The 18,519-nt window shown below is 26.7% G+C and overlaps 2 protein-coding genes across 2 annotated transcripts; both read right to left on the bottom strand.

Moving 5' to 3' along the window:
- Window positions 1–1,172: 1,172 nt before the first annotated feature.
- On the bottom strand, window positions 1,173–2,574 carry SOM (Zinc finger C-x8-C-x5-C-x3-H type family protein). The gene has a single exon (XM_020368514.3). It carries the CDS (start codon window positions 2,453–2,455, stop codon window positions 1,454–1,456), a length of 1,002 nt encoding a protein of 333 aa, XP_020224103.2. The 5' UTR covers window positions 2,456–2,574; the 3' UTR covers window positions 1,173–1,453.
- An 8,860-nt stretch (window positions 2,575–11,434) lies between these two features.
- Window positions 11,435–14,579, bottom strand: LOC109805987 (putative protein phosphatase 2C 58). Its single transcript, XM_083062457.1, has 4 exons — window positions 13,795–14,579; window positions 13,223–13,499; window positions 12,605–12,759; window positions 11,435–11,850 (listed from the first exon to the last, which is right to left on the bottom strand). The coding sequence occupies exons 1-4, from the start codon at window positions 14,110–14,112 to the stop codon at window positions 11,713–11,715; spliced, it is 888 nt and encodes a 295-aa protein (XP_082918583.1). The 5' UTR covers window positions 14,113–14,579; the 3' UTR covers window positions 11,435–11,712.
- Between the last annotated feature and the right edge of the window lie 3,940 nt (window positions 14,580–18,519).

Raw genomic sequence — 18,519 nt, 5'->3', positions numbered from 1 at the left:
ATAAAAAATGTTATTAAAATTTGAAGTAAAATGCTAATGTAAGACAACAATAAAGGTTTTTCTTCTATTCCTTGGGTGGAGAGGATTTCATTTTAAAAACAATTTCCCTTTTAATAATGGAGAAGATTTTATTTATTTGTACGAGATAAAAGAAAAGAAAAAGACATGTAAGATAAACAACGTAATGAAAAGATGAATTAAGGAAAAAAATAAAAAAGCTACACAAATTATACAAATCAAAGAAAAATGTAAAATTTAGTTTAAAAAAAAAATCTAAAATCAAATCATTTATTGGAGAGAAAAAAAAAATTGTTGTATGAGTTCCTTTTATTTTAATTCATAAGTTAGGAGGCCTCGTGATTCAAAAAAAATTTCCTTTTTTTGGATAATTTAAACAGAATAATTTATTATTTTAAATTTTTTTTAAATGTTTTAAAATGAAATATTTTGTTTAAATAAAAAATTTATAGAGAATTTAAAATTTTAATATTTATAAAAAAATTTAAATTCTTTTAAAAATAAAAATTTAAAAATTCTCGTATTTTTCTTTTTTATCTCCCCTATATAAATTAAATATTTAAAAATATTTTTAAATTATTAAATATTATCAAATAATAATTTTTAAAATTATTAAATATTCAAAAATTAACTAATATTTATTTTAATAAAATTTAATCTTAAATTTTAATATATATATATATATATATATATATAATTTTAAATATGATGAAAAATAAATTATTTTATTTTAAGTAAAAATTTAAAATTTAAAACTTAGGAAATTTAAATTTTTAAAAAATAATAAAAATTAAAATCAAAATAATTCTGAGTAAAATATATTTCAAATTGGTTGAATTTCTAAAATCATCGGAACACACTGTGAAGAGTGAATTATATATGACAAGTAAAGAAATAGATTGCCGAATATAACAAAATTTCCGAGAATTTTATCTTAATTTTAGTCTCAATATATCTTAAATTTAGTCTCAATAAACATTATTGCATGCGTGCCATGTGTAAAAAATTGCTGAATTTGCTTTAATATGAAGGACTAGCAAAATCACAAAACATCTAAATCTCGAGTTCACAACCCACAAATGACCTTAACGCACATAATTTAGAATTATCACAATAGCAAGAGGATATACAAAATTAACAAAATGTCCAAAACAGAAAAGAAAAGTTCAACATCCCATTGAATGAATGGATTTCCCTTTCTACACAAAGCAAAATATAAATCTAACTAATGAACATAAAAATTACAGAATTACCTATTTAGACAACCTTAAACAAATTTAGAAAGCAATAAACTTAAAACAATAATTAACAATTTAACATGTAACAATAGAAGCCAAGAATAAGTTTCTTGCTGCCACATGTATGTACACTTGTTGAATCCTCGTCACAATTTCCAGCATGACCACTTCTATCACCATCTTCAATGCATAACAATCTACCTCAGCAAGTCATTAACCCACGCGAGATCTGGGGCAATGACATCATCTGCAACAACCCCACTTTCTTCCCTCAGATACCTCCCATTCCCATTGTTGGAAAACCTTCCACCAGCAGTGATGGTTGGTGAAAAAATGAACTGTTGCTGATTCTCAGAAACATCAAGCTCAGAAACATTAAGCCAAGACAAATTGCGAGGCTTTGAAGCAGACACGGGTGAAGCCTCACCGAAATTCAAACCATCCATGGAAGACACAATATCATACAACACATCCTTCACAACACTTTCATGAGGGTCATCAGTCTCAAACCTAGTAGGGGAAGAAGGCGAGGAAGGTGACAAAGCAGGAGAAAAATGAGACACACCAAACAAGGTAGAGGTTGGTGAGCATGTAGAAGAAGAGCATTGACAAAACAGACAACCATGGTTATTGTTGTTATTACTATGAGGGGTCATAATTGAACACTTTTGGTTGCGGATGTTGTTGTCATTGTCTAGAGGCAAAACCCTAAGTTGGCGAGGGGTGTGAGCGAAGAAGCAAACTTTTCGCTTGCAATTCTTGCCATCTTTGCAAGCCTCGGTTCTATACCTATCAGGGTGCAGCCAGGACTCAAACACTCCATGAGAAAATTCACATGCATCGCCGCGGCTGCAATTGCCGCGGCGAAACTCTGGACAGACTGACCCTGAGTAGTGATACCGGCGAGGATCACGGCGACGTGCCTTCTCGCCGGGATGCTGAAAGGGACAGTCTGTCCAGTCATGACTCCGGCTGCGCATACACAGCCGGACCTTGAATTCATACATACGGAATTCGTCGGAGGCGTAGGGGTCGCCGGAGTCATCATCAGAGTCATAGTCATAGTCATAGTGGCCACCGTCGTACACGGTGGCGCGCTGGGTGAGGAGCTTCCTTGGTGGGGTGTCATTGTCCCTATTGTATTTCTCTAGGGAGAGAAGTTGGAGTTGGAATTTGTGTTCTGGACAAACACTACTCATATTTTTGGTTAAGTGAATAAGAGTGATGATGGGATATTGGTAGAGTGAAAGAAGAGGTGAGTTATATAGTGTTTAATGTCTTCATGAGAGAGAAAATAAAGAAGGGTTATATGGCGTGGCTGCATAACATTTGATATGATCATGCAAAAGAGGGTATGTGGCAGTGTCACAATTGGTTTGGTGAAATATGCTATGCCAAAATTTTCATGATGCCTTTGTTGTGTTACGTTGGCATCATCACACGTGGACTCATCAAGAAAATTCTAGATGACATGAGGAGTGTACCGTGTACAGAGAGCTTTCACATTGGGTAATCCTTAGTTTGACTAAATAGCCAAAAGGTAGTTTCTTTTCATTTAATTGCATTTTCTTTTGACTATCAAGGTGTTCATTAAATGAAATTAATGACCCTAGTAAAAGTATTTAAGGAAATGTTTGGGGGTTATTTTCCATATATATTAATTCAAGCAATTAATAGTTAAATATAAATATTATAAAGGCATAGTTATTCACGAACCTAATGTTAAGTGAAGAGAGAGAAATCGAATTAAATGCATTGTTTTATCTCTTAAAATTTAATGAAGTAATTTAAAGTATTTTTGATTTTAGGACAATCTTAGATTATGCGGATTTTAAAAGACTTTACAAAATTTTTATGACTTTGTAAGATTCTGCAAGATTTTAAATCAGAATTTTAATGGATTCTGCAAGATTTTTAAATCAGAATTTTAATGGATTTTACGGGACTTTGTAAATTTTGTAAAATTTTTGTGGATTTTTGACATATGATAAGATTTCAATTTTTTTTCATACATTCAAATTTAAAAAGAGTCAAAGACAAAAATAATAAAAAAAATAACAATATCTAGATAAATAATAATAATAATAATAATAATAATAATAATTCTTCATAATATCATATCCTCTTAAATAACATTCACTCATATATCCATAGCTATACTAGTCCTCCAAGCATTAACGTTTCTCGCTCTTGCTCTTGAGTTTGAATAATAAGCTCAAAAGTATGATCTTTATTAACTAGTAATGTTGAAGATGAAGGATCAAATACCTTAGCCATTATAAAAAAATATGTAAAAATGAAAATATAGAAACATAAGATAATTTTTTATATAAAACAATCAGTATATTCGACATTGAGAAAATATTTAGATATATATATTTTTTTTATATAAATAGAAGTGTTTAGATACAGAGAAAAAAAAAAATATATATATATATATATATATATATATATATATATATTAGTATTTTAGTTATATATTATATGATAATTTTTTAACAATATTTATAAATGTAAATTATTCTAACAAATATTTTAACAATATTTTATTTTTTAAAAATAAGTTAATGGAGGCATAAACCTAAATCCTAAAAAATTAGATATTGCAATGTCTTATGTTAATTTCCTTTTTTTAAAATATAAAAAAATCCTAATTTCACAATATAAAAATTAAAAAAAAATCATAGTAAAAAAAATAAAATAATTATTGAGTCATAAAAGGAGGAGGGTTAAGAGTAACAAACTCAAGGAAAGGAGAGAGATCGCAGTTTTTATGCTGAGAGGGTTTTTCTCTAACTAAGATCCATTTTCATCTCATTCTCACAAAAGCCCTAACTCAAATTCATCTTACATATACATATATATATATATATATATATATATATATATATATATATATATATATTGTAGAGATCATGACATCAATTTCTTCTTTCACCTTTCCCTTTTCTTGACATGTGTTATAAAAAAATTATCATTTAAAAGTTGAAATTTCAAGCATTTTTTGTGTTATATAAAGGAAAAAATTAAACTAAATAGAATAAAATAGAGCAAGTCAATTAAAGAGAACGAAGAGAAAAATAGAGCAAGTCAATGATACTGTCATTTACATATCAGAGTTTCACAAAATAGGAGAATGGAATGGGAACAATACTATAGTATTATATATGAGCAATGAACAATAGTGCAATATTATTAGCAGAGAAAAAATGGAGAAGACAAAAACATAGAGAAAAAAAAATGAAAAATTCACTTGGAAATTCTTGAAACACTTGAAAAGTTGCTTTAAACAATCCTCCAAATTTTGATGGGTTTGGATGGAATTGTTTTATGAATTTGGTATTTATAGATAACACTAAAAAGTCCTTCAAAATCCCTCTAACATAACAATCCGTTAAAATTCTTATATTTTTGAATACTAATAGATTGTTTTTAAGTTGTAAAAAATCTCAAATGAATACCAATAGATTTTAATAGACTACTTAAATAATCTTGAAGATCCAGATTGAATCTGGATTATTTTTAAGTGACGTAAAATCTTAATTGAATACCAACGGACTTTTTTACTCAAAAAAAGTCTTTTAAAATCCTATGAAATCCTAAACCAATACACCCCCTTTTAGAATAGTGAATTTGAGTCTAATTCAATCTTACAAAATTAACTTGGAACGTAGATAAATGGTGAGTGACCCTTTTTAATAATCTATGATAGGTGACTTTTTTTTTATAAATAATTTAGGATAGTTCTTATATTATGTTAGTGTGAGGATTGTTCTCTATTTATATATTTTTTAATTATCTTATCTCTAGTCGATGTGAAACTTGAGTGTTTCCCAATACACTCTTTCATGTCCAGCACTATTGATTTTGTTACATTAATAAATGGTGGATAACCCTTTTTAATGATTTAAGATAGGTGACTTTTTTTTAAAGATCTAGGATAGTTCTGATATCATCTTAAAATAGTAGATTTGAGCCTAGCTTAACCTATAAAATTGGTTTGTAAGTATCTTTATTGAGTTTGGTATGTGAGTAAATAGTGGGTGACCCTTTTTAATGATCTAGGATAGGTGACCATTTTTTAAAGATGTGAAAGTTTAGTGTTTTACAATACATCTCCTCATATCTAGCACTATTAAGCTTGGTATTTGTAAGGTGAAGATTGTTTTCCACTTATATATTCTTTAATTATTTTATTTCTAGTTGATATGAAACTTGAATTTTTTTCTAATAAAAAAGAGAGGAGAGATTTTGAAGTAGAAAAAACAAGAGAATGAAATGAGTTAATAGTTTTGTTCGGTCAAGTACAGGGATGGAAATAAATAAGAGTGTTTAAAATTGAACTAATCCAAACAAAAAATAGCAAATTGATAAAAATTAAAAAAAAAATCGATGAAAAGCTGTAAATTTGTGGTTTGTTTCAATTCTTTTTTTTAAATTGCACAATTTGATTTGATTTTTGAATTGAAATATGAAACCACTTCAAATTGAATCAAATTGTACTAATTTGTAAATATATGTTTTTTCAAATTCATAATACATGTATACAAAATTGACACATAATATAAAATTATTTTTAAAATTGTAAGCTATTAAAAAATATTTTCTTTAAATATATGTTATAATATTTAAAAATTATTTTATGAAATTGTAAAATATAAAACTGAATTTTAGAATAAAATTATAAATTATTTATAGTATTCGCAAGAATATTAAGTGACAGAATAAATAAATAAATAAATAAATATATATATATATATATATATATATATATATATATGTATATGTAGATGAAAAAAATATTGAATATGATAACTAAAATTGTATTAAAAAAATATTTTTACTAAAATAATAAGATAAGAATTAATATTAAATATATTAAATGATCAAAATATTTTAGTATTGTACACTTTTAGTTTTATTTTTGATGTATTGTTTGAAACAACTAACATCATATTACATATTTTTAGTTAATTTTAAATAAAAAAAATTAAAAATAAAAAAATTAAACTAAATCAAATTATAAATTTTTAATATATAAATCAAGTTTACAAATTATAACTTCTTAATATATAAATCAAGTCTACAAATTTTTAAAAAGTTTAAAAAGTATATGATACTTCATTATATAAATTTAAATTAACGTATAACATATTTTTATAAATATCTATTGATTTAAATTAATGAAACGAAGTATCTAATAATTTTTAAATTAAAAACTTTTAATTTAATGATTGAATCGTTAAAATTTAATGTAAATAATAAGTTATTGAGTGAATAAAATCTACTAAAACTTACTCTTGAAGTAAGTGAGCGCACACACACATGTATATGTATGTATATATTGAATTATACTTTTGATCCTTTATTTTATTTTTGAGTTTCATTTTGGTCTTTTATTTATTAAATTTAGGTCAATTTAGTTATTTTGAATCTTTTTTTAACGGATTCAAGAGTTGAAACTTATTTCAAACCATGGATATTTAAAATCAAAGATTTAAAAAGATCTAATTTTAAATTATTTTCTAGTTGTTCATAAAATACATTTTTCACATGATTTTCACTTTGTTTATAGTTTTTTTGGATTTAAATGTCAATTACATTTCATAGTTTTCATATAAGTGAATCTAATGCTATAAATTTTACATTTTAAATTAGTAAAAAATTGATTAAAAATCATGTTATAAAATTGAAAATAATCATTATTCAAAGGGAACAAACTAATTCAAATATAAAATATAAAAGACTAAAATAAATATTTTAATGAATAAAAATTAAAATAAATATAAAAAATAAGATAAAAAGTTAAATATATAATTTAGTATATATGTATAGTGACAACACAAGTTAGTAGGATGATTGCTCATGGTCTCATTATTAGAGGGCACAAAAAAAATATTATTTAGTTTATATAATTAAAAAATTATTTAATTAAATTATTAAAAATTTATTAGACAAACCATAATTATTATGAAAAATTAACTATTCTACTAGTCAACAAAAATTTGCCAATATTTTTTTAAAAAAATATATTGATAATATTAGATATAAAGAAAAAAGTGTGATATGTTGTTGATTTTTTTTTTTGGTGTGAACTTTAAAATGTGTTAATGAAAAATAATAAATAAGAGTTGTCTTTATTTTTTTTTCTCTTTTTCTTTTATCTATAATTTATTTGATTTTCTTTCTATTTTTTAAATTATGATCCATCTTATTTCAATCAATTTATGGAGTTTCATCTATCCATCACAAATTTCTTTGTGATGTGTCACTATAATTAATCAATTTTTCAATTGGATAATGGTATCATATGATAACTCAGTCTCCTACAAGTATATTATATGTTTAGTCATTTTTATGTAATTATATTTAATTATTTGTATATTTACACTTTTAAGCTTGGGAATTGAAGTCTCAAGTAATATTCAAATATTTATAAGGATATTACTTTTTCACTTTTCTCGGGATACCAAAAAACTCAGAGTCAACACTATATATGTGTGTGTGCATGTATAAGTTTATAAAGATAAAATATATATTTCATTTTGATATTCAGTTACTATTTTTTAAATAATAAATTGTTCATTTGACATAACAAAAAATAAAAGAGACTTTTGCACATTTAGATAATGCAATCCGCCTATTATAAGAGGAGAGTATTTAAATGAGAATAAATATAAGAGACAGTGGGGATTGTATGATGGGTAGTGGGATTGGCCCCCAATCCTGTGTTTGTAGTATGTCATATTTTTCTTGTATGTTTCAATTAGTTAATTAATGTGTGTATGAATAGAAACTTTGTTTAGGCTATGATTGTGGAATTTGGTACTCCTATGGGTTCCTACGGGAAACCCGGCCCTAAGGGAGTGCATTGGTGCCAGTATGAGTAAATTAATTGTGATAATAATTATATACGTGAATTGTCTTATTTTAAATATTTATTGCATAAATTGGAATGTTCTATGGGTTCTTGAGAGAACCCTATAAGCAGCAGGCAAAATAAGAATATTTCTGTTTTACCTTCTGATTGTTTTGTTGTACTCCTTGCTGTATAAGATGTATAAATGTGTATTTAATTATGCAAATAGATGAGTTTTAATACGGAATAAAGTGCTATATGAAGATTGTGAATGAAATGTGATAATGAAATGTGATGATGAAATGTAATGACGAAATGTGATGATGCGATATGACCATGGGAAATGACAATGTGATATGAGAATGCATAGAGTCTTGATTGACATGCATCATTTGCATAAATGTTTTAAGGGTACGATATGGAATACACCGCCAGAGAATGCCCCCTAGTGTAAAAGCTTTGGGGATTAGTCCTTGGGGATAGCTTGGTTTGGAAGTCTCAGTCTCGCCCATTGTGTGCATGGGATGTATCTTGCGCGGCTTAGCTATCCCAACGAGACTCTGGTAGTATATCCTTCTAGTGAGAGTGCGCAGAGGATGTGACCTGGCATGTACTCCTAGACTACTCTTCGTGTATTGCTAGCGGCAATATGCTATGTGATGTTTTACTTGCGCCACATGCATGATAATGTGAAGTCTGTGTCCATGCATGTGCATTCTTATTATTAAATGATGATAAATTACTATTTGTATGACTTGGATGATTGGATAAGCTATTGTTGTTGATTGATCTATGAGGTAACTGTATTGTTTGTGTTTGGCTATCCGGTGTGCGTTCCTACACCGTGAGCCAGAGTGAGATGTTTTTCACTCCCTTCTTTTGTGTTGTTTCTCTTGTTTAATATACAGGAGACCATCTGCAGCATGAGATTGAGGATGTGGACGATGGAGCTTATGCTTTTATGTGAGATTTTGCTCTGATAGGACATGTGACATCGGGACATAGATAGAATTAGAATATGATGTTGTTTATGTTTTATTAAAGTATATATTCTGGAAAATTCAATTTTTATTCTTTGTAATTTTATTTGTTATTTAGATTAAGTACATGAATGTGAATTCTCTACTCACATGATTATTGGAATTGTCATTTCAATTTTAAATATTTTTTTTATCCAATAAAATATTTCTTTTTATTATTATTATATATATATATATATATATATATATATATGTTGGAGTAGAAGGTGTCCCAAATGTTATAATAAATAATATTTAAGTTAAGTTATATTTTTAATTCTTATTTTCATATAATAAAAGTAGTAAAATGATGAAAATATGGTAAAATTAAAATTAATGTTACAATTTTATAAGTAAATGAATGAGCATTAGATAAGAACCACAAATTTTATAAAATTAGAAGATAAAAATTATAGAATTAAAATTTGAAAGATCAAAATTACAAATTGAATATTATAGAGATCACTAGACTGAAAATGTAATTTATCTTTAAAATAGTTACTATAAATCCTATATATCAGACTTTTTTAAATATGTATACTCTCTTTATCTCATGATAAATGTTGTGTAATGAGAAAAAATGAGTTCTAAAATAAATGTTATTTTAAACTTTTAATGTAATATTAATTTTTTTTCCAGTTATATCCCTAATATTTCTTTTTAGAAAGTTGTTGTTGTGTTTCATTTTTTTTATAGAAAGAAATATTAATAATGAGACTAATTTTATAAAAGTATTACTTTTTTCATCTATTTATTAGTTTTTATGCTCATTATGAGAGTGATATTAAATTTATCAATAATTTGAAATTTATTTTTTTAAAATTAATTTTGAAATTTATCATTTTTTATTTAATTATTTCTCATTTAATTAATTAATATTTAAAAATTACGTTCATACTAACAAGTCATTAGTTTGAGTGATACTAGACTTTATTTCTTTAAATAAAGTCCCATATTTAAACCTTGTGAATAAAAAAATATTATTAATAAAAAATATCTTAGTGATCAATCAAAATATTAATTATAAGTGAAACTGATAGATAACATAACTTTCATAATTTTTAATACAACTTTTCATAATTTTCTGACATTAAATAGATGAAAATTTTGTCTTTATACAATTTCTCGAATAAAATTTATGTGTAATAAGTTTCATAAACTAAAGGTACATACTTTCATGTGCATATATTATCTGATATGATTTTGTTTTTTAATTTAATCAATAATATTGAGATCAAGACTTGAAAATGTATGTCATAAATGGGAAGAGTTTTGCCAATTAACATCTTTATTCAATTTGAGTAAATTTGTCATCATAAATAATACATGTACTTGATACCAAAGGATAAATTAAGGAGGCATTTGGTATATAATATTTTTTTTTCATGTCTAAAATTCATAAGTACATTAAAAATCATGATTATGAGAATCTTGAAAATTTATTTTATTTATTATAAATATTTTCAAGAATATTTATATATAAATGTCATTTGGGAATCAAAGGATTATTTGCATACTAGTTTATATATTAAAAATTTTTAATTTAACAGTTGAATCATTAAATTTTGATTTAAAATGTAAATTATTGAGTAAATTAAGTTTATTACTTTTCATATAATATGTATAGTATATATTTTTTTATGAATAATATTTGATATTTTATTTTATTAATTTAAATTAATATATAATATATTTTTATGGATAATAACAAGTCATTTTGATACTTGTGGAAAAATTAAAGTAATTCATACACTAACTCAGTAGTGTTCTTTAATCACTAATAAATATTCTAAAATGCTAAACAGTCAGACTTTTCATTATATGCTCAATTTGTCTCATCTTATTCTCATTTCTTTTTCCAAATAACAAAAGGAAAACTATAAGATTGAAATGAGTAAAAAATTGACAAATAGTGTTAGTGTATAATTGCTATGTTTAGTGTGAGACTTGACTTATTTTTTAGTTCAACCATTAAAGTAAACTAAAATAGCTCTTAATATAAGTTATATATTTAATATAAAAAAAAACTATTAATAACTTGCTACTTTTCATTATCTAGACCTATACTAGAAAAAATAAAAACTAAAATAAAGATATGATATAAGTAAACAAGAAATACCAATAAATCGGATAATAAATCCATGGACATATGACCCGAATGAAAGGATCTTAGATTACTTAATTATGTGATTTTGGGTTAAATGTTAAAAACCAATGTATATGGAAAAACATAATATTAAAGTAGACATTGAGTTCAATTTTTTTATTTACCAAATGAGAAGAAATACTTGAGAAAATGATGGACAAGAAATTTCAAGCAAATGTTATAGAACCACTTGAAATATTGTGTTGACTACTATTATTCATGTACACACAAGCAATTTAATAATTCTCACCAAAAACAGTAAAAGTTATGATTTGATCATTTATACATGCAATGAGTGCTTGTGAATTTCTACAAGCACTTAACTTAGAAAAAAGACCATGAAGTTCATCTAAGATACACATCATTTGAAATATCTATTGGCTAGGGCCTTCTTCACTTGGGAAAATGTTGCTATGTTTATCCATAAGCATGTCATTGGAACCTCACAACTATGCAAGATATGTCATCTTTACTTTTCTTGGAAACGGCCTCTTCTATCAAGTGTTTTGCTGCAGCTTGAGCATCCTTTATTTGTCTAGTAGAATCCACTGCTTCTTGGTTTGACATAACCTGTAAATATCATGGCAAAATTTTTGTTAGTTATAATAAGGGGATTACTATTTACTACATAAAAGTAGAAAATGCAAAGCTCCATCAATGAGATTTGATAAATTGCTAAATTCCCACAACTCCCTACTAACTTTTCTATTTAGTAATGTCTCCTAAACTTATCAAGGAATGTTTGAACATGCATGCATATTCTAAGCTTGTATCATCTATAAAGGAAAAATTAGGATAAACAAAATTTTAAGGAAAAAAATACCTCCCCTCTATTTCTTATTATAAGACAATTTAAAAAAGAAATAATATTTTTTTAAGGTACTTCACAATATCTATAAAACCATTTTACAATATGCATAAAGTATTAATTTTATTTTCATCTTTTGAAACTTTTTATTTTTAATTTCTTAATTAATGTTTTTAGAGACTTGTTAGCAAATCTATGCTAGTCACATGTCTTTGGTTATAGTCAAACCTATTGCTTATTTCATTATGGTTGAAATGAAATAAATTCGTTCTTGTAGAAAAAAATGAGCGGTTGACTTTTATTATTCTTTTCCATTCAAATCTCAAGATTTAAGAATGCACTATACAAAATATTTCAACTAAGAAATAACTTTTAAACTAAAGAAATTATAAATCTAAATTTAAGATTCTTTTTTAACTACGGTGGCTTTTAATTATAGATAAATTTAAAAACACTACCAAAAAATATAATATAATGATGTGAAAAGAAAAAAAAATGATGAAAAAAAAAGTTAACCTTCCATATTCCATCACTAGCCAGAATAAGAAACTCTGTATGTTGATCTACTTCCTCTACAAACACATCAGGTTCTGAACTAAGATGCATCTTCAGGCTCCTATCACCAAAAGCTCTTGCTACTGCCAATTGTCCATCTACTCGAGGGACATCTCCTGTAGAAACAGAAATTCAGATATTCCATATTACCAACTTAATTTTGTTCATAATTTCTCATCCAATTCTAATAAACCATCAAAATGAATGTATAATAGGTTATATAATATATTTTCAAAGCATGTCCTTCTAACTATGTTGCAGAAACCCTGAAAATCAAATGATTCTTAAGACTAAAGCATTTGGAAAAGAACTTATTTGAACATGTAAAAATCACTTATAACATGAATTCATTTTAATTTCTTTAAGTAAGCTTCACATGGAAGTTTATGAAAATAATAAACTTCACAATCAAACATAGAAATAAGAGAAAACGGTTGCTTTGATCTTGAAAGTGGGGAGCATTATTAGCCTATAAAATTAAGAAAATGTTGAATAAGTACCTAAATCCAACATTATAACACATGCACATGTTGTATTTTGTGTGTTTTAACACCTGAAAAACCAAAGGGTGTGGTTTACCTGGAATTTTTGATACAAAACCACCACGCCTCTCAATAGATTTTTTTTCCTTGCTTGGCTCATGATCTATGGATAGTTGTCTGGCTTTTCCATTCTCACAAATAACAGCTCTTGAGTCTCCAACATTTGCTACTACAAGCTTATGGCCATCAATCAGTATTGCAGTTACAGCTGTTGACCCTCCTCTCCCTAACTCAAGTGCTTGTTCCAATATATTTTCATCTGTTTCAAGATAAGCTCTCTTCACTGCGCTCTCTGTCTCACTCCAAAAGTCATGCTGCTTGCACCAAACATAAATATATTATATTACATTTTTAGTATAATATATAAAATATTCTTATTTGTGTTTTCAAATTTAAAATTACAATAATACAAAAGTAAATATAGTTTTTAAAATCCTCTCCTCCCCCTTATGAACTACACAGGAAAAGAGCAGCTACTTGACTATCTCTTTGTTAAAGTATTTCAGTTCTTGTTAACCAAACAAATTTTTAATACATTCCAATCCCTCTTTGATCCAAATAGAGCCTTAAAGAACATGCCCTAATGAAGTAATAGGAAAGTCATCTTACCTGTTTCAAGATGTTTTGTAAAAGGTGGTTCTGCAAATAGCTTGCAACATCGTGGCCCAAGTGGCCATCAAATATAGCAAACAAGCCTAATTCTCTATCCTTTTCTTGCTTAAATTCCGAAACTAAATAATCTTCCATTGGATGCCCTGATTTTCCCTTCATCAAGTGAAAGCCATGTGTAATGCGTTTTGATATTTTCCCTTTTCCTTTCCTGTGTCCGATGTTGATGTTCCAAATCCTGCTTTCACCTAGAAACATGGTTTGAAGTAAATCTCCAATCTCAGTTTTGTGGAAGCTAGACCATGAAACTAATGCCATGTTTGAAAACAATCATATTTAAGGAAATAATCTTGTTTCTTCTTTTAAAAAAAAAATCCCATTAACCAAAACATTTGAATTGCCATATTGAACACTGTCATGTACTCAGTCATGCATTTGAGCATGAATTCGGATCATATCGTTTATGCGATCACTACTTTTAGATGCCATTAAAAACAGCTTTGATGAATCTCCATATGTTATCAATAACCACTTTCTATATTTGATACAATGCATTGAAAATTTTCTGAATTATGTTATAATATGAATCTCTCTATATATTCTTCTTAAGTAAACAAAAACAATTTAAATCTAAGTATATCAAGCATTGCTCATAAAACTAGTTGAAATAACAAACAGGTTGCATATCTTGCAAACAATCAATAACCTCAAGATAACTCCATAGTACTGCAAGAATTTGCATTTGCAAAAGCCACGATGAATCAACTAAAAACTACTCTAGTTGACAAATATGAAATATGGAAATTAATTTAAGCACGAGCTTAATTTGCAATAGAAAGAATTCAGGGTTTTTTTTTTTTCTACTTACCTTATCATGTGGGAGAATTTCTCTGCCTAGTCATTTACGTTTAATTACAACGGCTAGAAAGTTGTGTAAGTTGTCCAGAGTTCAAGAGTTTTTAATAAAGAGAGAGAAAATGAGGATAAGTGTATAAATAAGGGAACTTTGACTTTTGAACACGTGACTCAACTTTTATTTTACAGCTCGTGTTCTTTGACAACTACGCGTTCTTGCCGACGTGATCCTATCTCTTTTCGAATTTCTATTTCACATCATTTTACCATATTATGTTCCAAATATTCAACTTTCCCACTTGATCTTTGTTCCCATTTGTGTCGATGAAAAATTAGTGTTCCATGACAAGAAGAAAAATCTATATGTACGTGTGTCATTAATGTTTTACCAAGTCACGATGAAATAGCAATTAATCTTGAGGCTAATAATAAAAGGTTGCGATCAAGTTGGTCGTTATGTGTGATAATATATTTGCCATTTTGATGTCAAGACATTTTTTTATTTTCTATTGGGTGATAAAAGGGGTTAAAAAACTTCAACTATGTTATTATCTTTTATCTCGGAATGAATATGTACAAAGAAGGAAGCGTTTGGTAGATGTGAGACAATTTTTATATTGAGAAGAGATAATTTTATTGAATTATTACACAGAGGTAGGGATGGCAACCGGGCGGGTCGGGTACGGGTTTTATGATACCCATCCTGTCCTTGCAACACAAACTCATCCCCGTATCCGTATCTGTATCTGTCGGGTATGTGATTTTCATCTTCATCCCCGTCTCCGTCAGGTATCGGGTATACTTGTACCCGTACTCATACTCGTAAAAAATTATTCTTTTTTTTTGCAAAAAAAATACAATATTTTTAAATTATTTTTTCTATTGTATTATAATTATAATTAGATTATTCCTTTATCTCATATTTTAATCAAGAGATTTCTTAATAATTATATAACTATAAAATATTTCACATTATATAAATAATTACACATAATAAAATATTAAATTTTTTAATATAATTAAATCGGGGTACGGGTACGGGTACGGATACGAGGCGGGTATGTACCGTACCCAGTTTAATTTATCGAGTTTTATCCGTATCCATACTTAGTCAAATTAAATATTTTTCATCAAAATCAGGACCAATTCGAGGATTACTCATATATACAAGTTTATTTGCCATCCATTCAAAAAGATGGTTGTAACTTGTAAATAATTTACTTTGCATGATGGGATTATGTTATGCATGATTTGATGTGAATGCAACTGAGTCAATCAAGAGCAGCCACGGAATTTGGAATGAAGCAAAAAAGACAACTTTAATAAAGAAAAAGTAAATCACTGCTTTGTGATTAATTGATGTGCCTAAATTGAATAGTGAAATTGAGTAGACTGATTAATGCATGCAAATTCTATTATAAGGTTGCTTGTTATGGAGCCACTTTTTGCAATTGTATCGCATTGACCACGTTCACAATTCGCACTCTCATTAAACTAAAGTATTGGAGCATTACATTGATGAATAACTTCACATTTTATATATATATATATATATATAAAAGCCACTAAATTATTTTATTATTTTACTCAATAACTTATATTCTATATCAAATTTTAATGATTGAATTATTAAGTATAAAAATTTTAAATTTATAAATCAAATCTGTAAATTCTTAAGAAGTTTAAAAATTATATGATACTTTGTTATATAAATTCATATTGATGTATAAATTATTTTTATAATTATCCATCAATAATTGATGAGACGCAATATTAAATAATTTTTAAAATTTTTAAAAATTTACAAAATTGATGTATTCATTAAAAACTTTTGATTTAATACTTTGATCATTAAAATTTGATGTATAATATAAGTTATTGAGCGGAGTAAGTGTAAGTAAACTTACTCTTAAGAGACGTTTGATATGCGGAATATTTTTACATTTTAAGGAACGCCCGGGAATCTTAGTTTTTCATATTTGGTAGCTATTTTAAAAAATAAAAAGAGAGATTTGCAGAATTATAGTTTCCCCGATAATTATTTTTATCTTACTTTCCAACAAAATCATTCTCATAAAAGAGGTGAGAATCCAACTTTTTCGAATTAGTGGGAAAAAGTTTTAATGTATATAAAAAGACCACAATATCCTTTTTTAAAACAAAAAAAAATATCTTTCTATCCTTCTATTTTTCTTTCCCTTTCTCTTTTCGTCACTCTCACCCTTACTCTCCCTTTCCATTTCCTCTCTCCCTCTCTCTCTCCCTCTCCCTTTCTCTCTTTCTATTTCTCTTTCTCACTCTCTGTCCCTCTCTCTCTCTCTCTCTCTCCTCTCTCTCTCTCTCTCCTCTCTCTCTCTCTCTCTCTCTCTCTCTCTCTCTCTCTCTCTCTCTCTCTCTCTCTCTCTCTCTCTCTCTCTTCCTCTCTCTCTCTCTCTCTCTCTCTCTCTCTCTCTCTCTCTCTCTCTCTCTCTCTCCTCTCTCTCTCTCTCCTCTCTCATCTCTCTCTCTCTCTCTCTCTCCTCTCCTCTCTCTCTCTCTCTCCTCTCCTCTCTCTCTCTCTCTCGCTCTCCCCTTCCCTTCTCTCCCTCCCTCCCATATCTCCATTTCTTTCTCTTTCTTATATCTCATTGTTTCTTAATCTTATCAATTTTAATAATATTATTAAAATCTATTTTATTTCTACACTTTAATGATATTTGTTAACACTTTTTTATTTTTTTTATTTGAATGAAATAAAATAATATATTTTTATTCTTCTTTATTATAATGTAGTATTTTTTTTTATTTTTTTTGTTGAATTTTGTATTTAAATAATTTTAGTTTTTCAACTTTTTAAAATAATTTAATATCATATTTATAATAAGATTTAAGTAAATAAATATATATGATGAGTTTATTTTAATAAAGGATATTTTTGTAAAAAAATATTTATAAGCCAAAGAATGTACTATTGTAATCAAACATGAAAATCTTTAATTATTGGGAATCATGTATGAATAATCAAACATATTTTAACTATTCATAGGAATCATGATTTCTGTGTATAAAAAAAAAAAATTCCTGCATCAAACGCCCCCTTAAATAAGTCAATCTCTCCTCTATAAACACGTGCGCGAAAATTTTCACATCAATGGGTGGTTTTAGGTAAATAATTAATTAAGATCCTATTTAATAAGAGAAGGATTCAAATAATACTGGTATAACTTTTATTAAGTATTACACCGTTCAATAACTTTATATTAAATGTGAATTTTATAAATTCAACTATTAGATTGAAAGTTTTTTACTCTTATATCATATATATACAAAATTTTATATTAATCCAAGATGATTTGATACTTCATTCTTATAAAAAAAAATTGACGTAATATATACATTTCAAAATATAATAAAATATGAACATTTTGATTACCTTTAAGTTATTGTTTAATTTTAATAAAATTTGGTATAAACATATAAAGAGATATGAAATTATAATTCAATGGTTTGATTTACAAAATTCACATTTAATATAAAAGTATTGAATGATGTAATACTTAATAAAAGTTACACCGGTGTCATTTGAACTCTCATTGTTTAATAAATTGTTATATTTGGATATAAATGTTGAGAAATATTTATACAATTTTAAAGTATTTTAGATGTATTATTACTTAAGCACTAATAAGTTGGTCTCATTTTAAATAAAATGACAAGTTAAACCTTTATTAGAAATAAAAAAAAAAATTAAAGTAACTAAATTTTTTTTAAAAATGACATTCACATTAAATATCACAATAATAAAAAAAAATAGTAGTCATCTTTCACCTAATCTTAGTTTGATATCAATTATATATATATATATATATATATATATATATATATATATAT

Source organism: Cajanus cajan, chromosome 8, assembly GCF_000230855.2.
Source record: "Cajanus cajan strain Asha chromosome 8, NIPB_CcT2T_4, whole genome shotgun sequence".
NCBI lineage: Eukaryota > Viridiplantae > Streptophyta > Magnoliopsida > Fabales > Fabaceae > Cajanus > Cajanus cajan.
This window is presented reverse-complemented; position numbering and strand designations above follow the sequence as displayed.

Coding starts and splice junctions, on each gene's coding strand:
- LOC109805987 (XM_083062457.1), bottom strand. CDS start 14,112: ATGGCATTAGTTTCATGGTCTAGCTTCCACAAAACTGAGATTGGAGAT. Junction 13,500..13,794: donor TACAAAACATCTTGAAACAG/GTAAGATGACTT, acceptor TGGTGCAAGCAG/CATGACTTTTGGAGTGAGAC. Junction 12,760..13,222: donor TTTTGTATCAAAAATTCCAG/GTAAACCACACC, acceptor CTGTTTCTACAG/GAGATGTCCCTCGAGTAGAT.
- SOM (XM_020368514.3), bottom strand. CDS start 2,455: ATGAGTAGTGTTTGTCCAGAACACAAATTCCAACTCCAACTTCTCTCC.